This window comes from Opisthorchis viverrini, assembly GCF_000715545.1.
Source record: "Opisthorchis viverrini unplaced genomic scaffold opera_v5_96, whole genome shotgun sequence".
NCBI classification, from domain to species: domain Eukaryota; kingdom Metazoa; phylum Platyhelminthes; class Trematoda; order Opisthorchiida; family Opisthorchiidae; genus Opisthorchis; species Opisthorchis viverrini.
The window spans coordinates 349983-359763 of NW_008751749.1; the positions used below are offsets into that span (position 1 = coordinate 349983).

General features: G+C 44.8%; 1 protein-coding gene across 1 annotated transcript in view; it reads left to right on the plus strand.

Annotated features, from left to right (window-relative positions):
• T265_05122 (hypothetical protein) overlaps nt 1-3572 on the plus strand; it is a gene marked incomplete at both ends in the record, with an annotated part of 73154 nt that extends 69582 nt beyond the window's left edge. The window contains one exon of the mRNA XM_009170046.1: nt 2733-3572. Within this exon, the coding sequence (XP_009168310.1) occupies nt 2733-3404 (672 nt within the window). The remainder of the gene's footprint in view (nt 1-2732) is intronic.
• Between the last annotated feature and the right edge of the window lie 6209 nt (nt 3573-9781).

Genomic DNA, 9781 nt, shown 5'->3' on the forward strand with positions numbered 1-9781 from the left:
CCCCCCCCAGATCATCGGTGAGCGAAACTGCGGCAGCTACAACCAATGTACGACGAGTACGCGGTTATTACAGCTAACATTGATGATGATGATGATGATGATGATGAAGTGAAGTTGTTGCCTGACTTCATGTCGCCGCAGCGATTGGACCAATTTTCCTAGGCAAGGTAGCAGGCCACGGGCTCCAGAAGATAGCTCCCATCTAGGCGTCCACCTACTGAAGTCATCACATGCACATGTTCACGCAAGCCAGACCAAGATCAAACGGATCAAGACACGATGGCTGACTCGTTCTGCAGCTCCGTTTGCGTGCATTCATTGCTTTTAGTAGGCCTGGCACCAACTGCGGCTTTGGGGCTAGTCAGCGAGCAAGTGTTCTGGAGTGCCACAGGTCGCCGAAACTTGAAGAGATGCACACTATGGAAAGTGTCACGCCATCCATATATGTTACGCAATAGCACCATGATGGAAGAGAACAAAAAACATAACTTTTATCACCGTAAGTGGCACGTGACAGAGATACCAAAACCTGGAAACTCAAGGGAAACATCAAGGCGATAACAGGCAAAGCCATTTGCTGTCATAAACCGGGAAGATTAAATTGACTTCAGCCGAAAGCACATAAGAAGCGCAAGTTAGAGGACTCGCTTATATGATGAAGTACATTCATTCGTAAATCACACTGATGTTAATGAGAGACTCAGCTGAATCTCTCGCTAACGGTATCCGATTTACCAAAGGGACATCACTTGTTATGGTATAATAGCTCTTCAGTTTCCTTACTCTTTTGTATAACTAGAAAGAGGCTTGACAATAAATGAAAGCCATCCTCTGTTTCATTGGTTCACAGGTTAGTACACGGGAGTAAAAAGATTAGCGGGAGGCTAAAACTCATCACAGTCTCTTTGGGATTTTGGATGACGTTCTGTTTCAGCTATAAAACTAACAAACCATTTGCCCAATATTTTGTTTGTGAACGTCACGTAGTATTGCTTGGGTCGCGAGAAGATTCACACCAAAGAAAATAGAGGTCCGGTCAGAGGTCTTTTGCGATTGGGGTCACTTAGATTCCCGCTTGCGGCAGCTGGGTGCTCAGAAGGCGGTGAGCGTGAAGGCCGTTCCGTTTTATAGCTGGAAGGATATTCAAGGTATGGACGTCTATCTTTTTGACAGGACGCCCTATCGGTGAGGTTGTTTGGGAACATCGCAAAAGAGATTTTAGCTGGTATAGCGTGGGACGTCAGGAAGTCAGCCGGTTCTGAAATGTGCAGATATAGAGATTGGTATTAGTGAATCCACACGACACACTTTCGCACAGGTCGGGTGACACAGAAGAGAAGACCTGAGCGTGGCAACAACACCCGTGTATTCAACCGAAACCGAAACCGGAAGTCGGGGGTGCAAATATGGGTCAAGGTCAATCAGACGGGTGTAAAAGCAGGTCACTCTTTCCTGTCCGGGGCTCGTGGTGGCTCGTCCGTGTTGCATGCAATAGAGAGAGAGAGGGAGAGAGGCACACACATGATAGACGTGCAAGCAGATACAGTCGCGTTACCCTGGAAATCAGTCAAGTCCCCGCAAGTACCCGTTAGTGTTCTAGTTCTGACGGGATTAAGTTGATTATCATAATGTGACAAGCACTAACAAATGTCTGTCTTACTGGAATGTGATGAATACAATAGTTAGGTGCACTTTATAAAATAGGCACAAGGCGAAAAGTGAAATAAGCCAAAAAAGTGACTTATCGTTTGAGGACACTTGTTGAGAGTTCCTGATTGAAGTTCTGGATGCGGAACGTGTCTGCAGTATAGCTGCTATACGTGTTCCGTAGTTGTCTGTGGAGACTTACGGAGCTCTGTTGACTTCCTGTCCTGCGCGCGCGAGTGTCGAACCTAGTTGTAGGCGTAGTTATTGTGTGCAGTGTGAAGACAGGGGTGTCCTTTCGTGTTTGATGCTTGCACGAACATGAATACAACTTGCCCTGATGTGTTCAAGATCATAAGCCTGCCGCGTTACGCAAGTGGTAGCCGCGTGAACAAAAATGGTTGAGAATTTCTAGTGTACAAGCTGTCAGCCATGGTTGCAAGTGGAACAAAAATTGTCACCTGATCTGAGTGTCTGTGACGCGTTATCTAATGAGTGATCTCTACACGTCACATTAATCTGCATATGAGCCGAGTGCTTCACTATGGTAAAAAACGGATAGCATAGGACGGAAAACTGTTCGACAGCCCATGACCGTTTTCACCGTTCTTGGGGTTAATGAGGTAGGTCTAGTCGCTGAGTTCTACTCCGCGTCAGTCAGAATATCCATTCTCAGGCGCATGTTAACTGAATCTATCTCGGGAATCCTGAAGCAGGGCGACTGTGGAATTTGTATGGACCTTGAGCATGCAGTTGGTTGTCTGACAGCAGGGCAGTCTTCCTAGGGAAACGTTAGAACCTCCCGCCAACCACAGACTGTTATCCTCTATGGCCAAGTGCTTGGTCGTGTTTCCTTTATCATAAAGCCACCTACATCCTCATCGAGATGAAGCAAGCCACCCGCGTTGGGAGCGCTAAACAAAGCACTGGTCTGAGCAATGCACTTTAGTATGCTGATGATTTCGATGTACCGTAGCGCAAAGACAACTTTTGCCCGATCACATCCAGTCAATGTTCGTATTGCGAAACACGCAGTTGCAGGAGTCTGTCGCGTTGCTCACCTATTTACAACCATGCTATTTTTGCAGGGATTTCTAACGGCACTCAAACAAGAAGTTACTCGCAAGCAGTCTGCGTGGACTTTGGACCAAGTTATGCTCATGAACCGTGTCACCAGACTAAACTTAGAAGATATCAAGGAGCATCCGACGGAAGGTGTTTTTGTGCATGGACTATATCTTCAAGGTGCTTGTTGGGACCATAAAAACGCCCGCCTGGTTGAACCGCGTTCAAAACAACTGTTCGATCTACTTCCAATTGTTCACTTGACTGTACAGTTGGATTTCAGTTATAGGGTTTGCTTTGATGGACTGGAATCCAACGAAGGCGCATTTATGGCAAAACATAGTTCAAAGTCATTCAAATCGAATTCGGGTGCATCCATGAAGTCTCTCGTTTTGGGCCTAAAAACGAAGAAAGTAAAACCAAACGTCGCAGACTCCCTGACTATGAGTGCGTTCACAGCATCCACAACCTCGGACTCGCTGTCAGGACGAAACAAACTGCCAGAGACCACGCAAGACCAATCGTCCAGGTTGGGAAAACACGCAACTGACATAGCTGATATCTACCTAGCTCCTGTGTACAAAACGTCGGCTAGGAGCCCCACAGACTTTATAACGACGCTGAGGCTGACTTGCTCCAAAAAATCAGATCACTGGATTTTGCGGAGCGTTGCTGTGCTCGGTGACATACGTTGAGTCTCCTCCAACGGTATATCAATAGCAAGGTGGAAGCGCCGTGATTAAATCATCTTTCGAATGATTTTTTCTATTTGATAGACGAAATTTTTTGTTACTATTCACTAAACTTGTCGTTATCGCCTTGTCATGTTCATTTGTTCGACTATTATACACCTGCATTATCAGCCACATGTATTTTCCACTCAGTACATCTATGCAAAGTATCTTAGATGTTCAACGTGGGGTTTTTTACGCCTCAGCGATTACATTCCCCAAATGAAATATTATTACAGTCCGAAACAGGTGCGTCAAATCCACACAGCTTTGGATTCCTTCATCAGGCCAGAGGAAAAATAGAAGAGATGGGGGATGCAGGGCCTGGTTTGAAGCGGGCATTTCAGGGTATGAACCCATGTCGTGACCGGAGCGTAGAACACAATGTGCGGTGGGAGGTATCTCTGGGGGAGCGATGCATGATTGGACCACAAGTCACCGTGTAAAATACATCGCCTTCCCTGTTGTGTGACTGGAACATTTTTTTAAAAATAACTTTATTCAGTATCACTTTTAGAACCATACGATGTATCGACAGTCCTTTCATCGATAAGCAGGATGATTCCATCAGCGCACTGATGACCCTAGACAACATGGCATAAATTAAAATTGGTTTGGTGCCTCACAACTCCTTTCCGACAATCCCATCCTAACTCTGCGGAGAGGAATTTCCTTTCCTTTCGGAACCCCCGATCTGTGATAAGTAAAAAATATTCCCTGAAGAAGGATACCACTGTTGTGGGGCTTCCAAATTGTCGTTATCCGGATTCAGCCCCAGCGTCTTTCGGACAAGCTGACAAACCCGGCTAGACTGAAAAAGTATTCGTATAAATTACTATATATACAATATTATTTAAGTGATATGTAGGACCTACCTTTTCCCGTTTAATACATGTTTGAACGGAGTATTTCGCAGCTCGCACTCTGACGCGGCGAATATTCCCATTGGTTTACTCTCTTCCCTCAAAAAAAACATCACTGAATGTAGATCCATCTACTTAAACACTACTGGACCGGACAGTTATCGATTTCCAATAGCGAAATACATGCGAGTGTCTTTTATCTTAATTACGGATGAATATCCGCGGCAGGTAAACTGTGTGTACTGTTAACGCGACTGTCTTAGCGTCCAAAACGCGCACATCGATTTCCAGAACGTTTGATTGATGTATCCATTTTGTACCTGAATGGTGTTGAACACATTCGGCAATTTGGACGTCAGGTGTAAACAACGTTTGCAATAAGCGTCGTATACGGTGTTCTGCATATGCCACATCAACACGTGTTCGAAAACAGAAAGTTATCTACACGCTCACTCAGTCCCCTCAGATGAATGATTACATATTGTCCGATGGCAGAATGCAAGACTTAGTTTTCTCCATAGGTAGTTAGCCTCAATCGATTACCAGCGGTGAAACACACAACCACCACGCAAAGTCAAGCAGTGTTCGTATCTTCAAGCCGTGTCAAATAAATGCGTCATGGTGCGTGATACAAAGATTTTGGACTGGTGAAAAAGGGCCAGTTTATACGAACAATTAGTTCGAGTTTTTTGGGCTTGAACATTATGACATATCTTGAGTTGACCTCCTACTGGAGGGCTTTCCATTACCTATAATGACAACTTCAACATACTGAGCCCATCCTCCCTAAGATCGAACCGCATTCACTCTGGAATTTGAGACACAAGAGATTCCGTTTAAAACATGACACGATGTGACGAAATACACTCATTTGCAAACAAATTTGGTTTTCGCGAGAGACTCACCTGGAACTCAGCTAAATCACTTGTTTGTGATGTTTCCAGGCAAGTGAATGTGCTGCACCAGGCCGCCTCATGTTTCAGTTGCTACGATATTCGAGATATCGCGATACATGTCTATTCGAAATGCACTACTCATAAGGTCGCTGAAAACTTCACAAACGAAAGATTCAGCTGCGTTCCAGGTGAGTCCCCTGCAAAAAAATAAATGTTTGCAAATGAGTGTATTTCTCTAATTTCGTGCAATTCGGGTCAAGTAGAACATAAGGTTGACGGAAACTCGGGGAATGCGCCTACCTGATGAGCCCCAAGAAGGGCGAAACCGATCGTGGGCTGTCGACGAGTTTTCAGCAATTGCTGAAAACTCTTCTTACGAGTGACAGCATGTAGCTAACCGGTTTGCGCAGATAAGCAGTAATCTTGCAAACCTTTCGTCACAAGTCCAGGAGACATCACCAGTGTGTACCGCGCATTGACGTTATCTACTCGACTGGTGATGAAACGTTGCCAAGCTCGGTGTACAGATCAACTGGTCAACGCACTCTAGATACCAAATTTCTGCTGACATTTTTAAGCCCGAATAAGTCGTATTCCGATTGCCTAAAAGGAATCCACGCAGTTTATTGTGGATTGAAAATCCTGCGTGTAAATCTGTGTAAACCTTTTGCTATTTTCTGGAATTTTACCTGGATATCACAGTTCAACTATCTCAGAGTCACGTTCTACTATGCTATCAAACTGAGACGCACTGATTGGTGTACAACTTCTTTGTCGTGCCGTGGATAATGGATAGCCCTCGCGAACAAAAATGACAGTGTATTTTTGTAAAGGAAACTACTCACAAGGTTGCTGAAAACTCTTCGACAGCCCACGACCGGTTGCACCCTTCTTGTGGCTCATCAGGTAGGCGCAGTCCCCGAGTTTCCGTTAACCTTATGTCGCGGGCGGTCGAAGAGCTTTCAGCAAACTTGTGAGTAGTTTCCTTTATGAAAATATACTGTGATAACCGTGCCAACTGAAACATGAGGCGGCCTGTATGCAGCACATTCAGTTGTAGACTATCATAAACGAGAGATTCAGTTGAGTCTCTCGTGAAAACCAAATTGATTTACAAATTCCCTGTTATCTGGAAAAATGGCAGTGGTTTCATCTATTCTATATCAATGTTATCCTTCGAATACTGTTACAGATTAATTTTTTGACCAACCAATCATACTTGACAACTAAGAAGGTTTATCTTGAGTCAGTCACTTTGCCTTATTGTTCAGCTCATGAATGGTTGGAGGTATTGCCTCACGTATTATCGGTTGAAATCAAGAAGTCACTATCACATGACAGTCCTTGAAACTGAAATGAGACATACAGGATTAGGTGTTTGGCTAGTGTTTTACCCCCCCCCTCCCTGTTATTCCTTCCTTTGGAGTCAGAAACTGACAGAGGTGTCAAACCTGAAGAAACAGAGAGGTGGCCAACCCTTGACTTGGCAGGGGAGTATGAAGGAGATCATGAAACGCTTGGATGCTGTCGGTGCTACTCGCCTTCCAGGATGGGGACCGCGTGATCCTCACTGTGCCTGGTTGGAGACACTATAAGATATGACTGCCAACCGAGGTCAGTGGCGTTCGTGTTGTCAGTTCCTATACAGATCGCCTCAGTGAATGTCTGGAGGTAAACGCACCTCGGAATGATTGTGTTAAGCTAGCACTAAGTCTCTTCCCCGTCCACCTTTGTTCTTTTCTTTACAATAAGGCTTTCAAACAAATCATGGTTGTGCGGCAGTGAAGCATCGGTGTTGAACAATGATGTCATGCTGTCGATGATGATGATGATGATGATGATGATGATGATGATGAACCCGCAACAGTAACTTACATAGGCCCATCATGTTTTTACGGCTGGTGTATTTATTGTATTTCATTGTAGTTCAATGTATTTCAGTATTTCGCGCATTGAGCATAAACCGTTACAGAATTAGTGTGGGGTCATTTGAGTGGCGTAGCATTACTAGGTGAACCAAAGCAGACTGACTGCATTACACGTTCAGTGGCCACGTTCAGTTCGGAAGCCCGGGGTTCGCACCACACACGGTTACTCTCAGCTTACCTGCAAAATCAATCCGTACTGCTTCGGAAACAAAGAGAAACGACAGCTTTGTTTTGGAAATCACTCATTTAGTTGTACCAGAAAAGAGGAAAAATTGGACCGCGTTGAAAATCTGTAAAACTTCAAGCTTTCAGATCAGTAGTTCACTTTTGACCTTCATTATTACTGATTGTTCTTATCTCTATGCTAAGATGAGCGAGATAGACCAGCCATATTGAATGGTACATTGATACATACGATCTCAATATAGGGGCGAAAGTGAATAAAACTGCTGTATTTGGGTTATCGAGATCTGTCGTTGTGGACAACCAAAGTGGCCTGAGAGATTTCCAACAAAACACACATTCACTAACTTTCCCTTTCCCCGAAAGAAACGTGACTTTGGTGACTTGCTGATTAAAGCCACTCTGTTGCGTAAGTTAGTCGTATGAGTAACACGCACACGGATAAGTTATAGTACAGTATAGTACAGTCGTGCAGTTCGTGTCGCCTTGTCTACTGTTGATTGGATCCTGGACTTGAGCTTTTTCGCTGGAGGGCTGGAGGGATATTTTCATCCCCGAGCACACGAGAATGGTCAGGCTTTCTCGACTGGATCGGTAGAATCCGACCACCTTGTAGGAATAGAACTTGTTTGCGCAATCTATTCATTCTTCATACCTATTCTGTGGCTAAATCCAGTGTTCATCTGAGAATCCAGATGAAGCATGATGTTCCCCCCGAGTTGCGTTCTGAACTTTCTATACTTGTCTGTGTCTCACAAATTAATAGCCATTGTGTTGTATCGTGGGTGGCAGTCCATTGGTTACGCCTGAATGAACTACACCGGCCGGACTACACGACAGAGAACCCTGGACATGGCTGTACTGCCAGGACAAAACATACAGAGCTTCTGCGTAAATATACAGGATGGCTAGATGGCCAATCACGGTCGTTCACTTGTCGCTTGTGTACAGCCAATGGCGGTGTTCCGATCGTGAACACTTTCAGCCCCACTCCGCTGGTCGTATGTTGCTAATCCGCGTGTGGTGAGCTCCGCGCAACGCACCTGCTATCCGAAACGTGTTGTCGCGATGGTGACCTTGGGGATGCGTCATTCTCTGCACATGCGCTTTTTTCATGTCCGGGTGCGTCCTGCCACATTGTCCGACAATGAATACGATAAGGATCGAAGTTTTATTTGGTTATGTAGAAAAGATATAAATGATTTGTGTTTTCTTGTTGATGATCAAGTTTACCGTGATTCTTTCACTCACTAATTACCTTTAAACGTACTTAGTCTACGAAGTCTACGAAGCGTTCCTCCGAACGCTTCCTGCGAATCCGGTGTTTGGAACTTTCTCACAAGGAAACGGAAACATCAAGTGCCTCTTGTAATGTGCTACAGGCTGAGTTGTGCAAGGAAGAATTTAAAGACTCCTTCCTCATACAAACCCCACTCTAAACAACTTCTCTGGAAGCAAACCGCGATTACAATTCACGTTTTACTTTACATTATGAATACAGCACCCTTTTTTTAAAAAAAAGAAACTTCCGCCTAAGAAAAGCTGCGAACGATTGTGATCGATTTGTTTGCCCTGCAAAACTTCCAGTAATCTAGCAGGGAAAAGACAACTGCTGTACTGTTGACCGACGATTTTATCTGCGAATTGGAGAAAGCAGAATGGAGCTAGGTGTGATTATTGGTCCAATCAGCTGTTGACTAATTCAGCCAGTCAGCTGACTCTTCAGTTGAGATTTCGTTCTGTGAGTGGAGACGTTGAGAAACTGAGAAGCACTGTACTGATTGGGAATCATCACTAGTGTGAATCTCACGGAATTCCAGGAGGAAATTTTTAACCCTCGACTTTGTGGCTGGTAGCGCAAGCAATTAACCCTTCGATCACGAGCCGCTAACTAGCACTTAGGACATAGCGCTACTCATCCTCCAATCACGGAAACCGCACCATGTGGTCACGTGGTGACTGGCTCCTCGAGTGAAGACTTCTTTCACTGCTTGTGGTCGAACGGCTAGGTATTCAAACTCTCAACCGGGAGGTTCGAAGCTTCATGATGATGGTTCCAAATAGAGATCAAACGGTTGTACAGCGCTTTTCAGCTTTTCAGCATACATTGGTCTGACTTACAGGATGAAAACTCCATTAGAATTCCCAAGCCTCTTCACATCGCCAATAATTACCTGAATGTAGTTAAGGGGTCCGAAAGGTGATGTGAGGCATACAAAAAACAAGCAAGAGAGATGAGTAGCGGTTACTTGTGATCCAGTCCAGCTTGTCATCTACTTGATGATATTAGGGCGAGAAGTAAGCTGAATTTTACAGAAACCTGGGCAGTCTCCGCGGCTGAACTGAGCCTGGATTGCTTCATCTGTCATTTCCATTGGTTCCTCATGTTCCGCTTTGTCGTTTGCTGGAATATGTGGAGCCACCATACACCCGTAGCATGCCTTGATATCATTTGCTGCACAAAAGTCAAC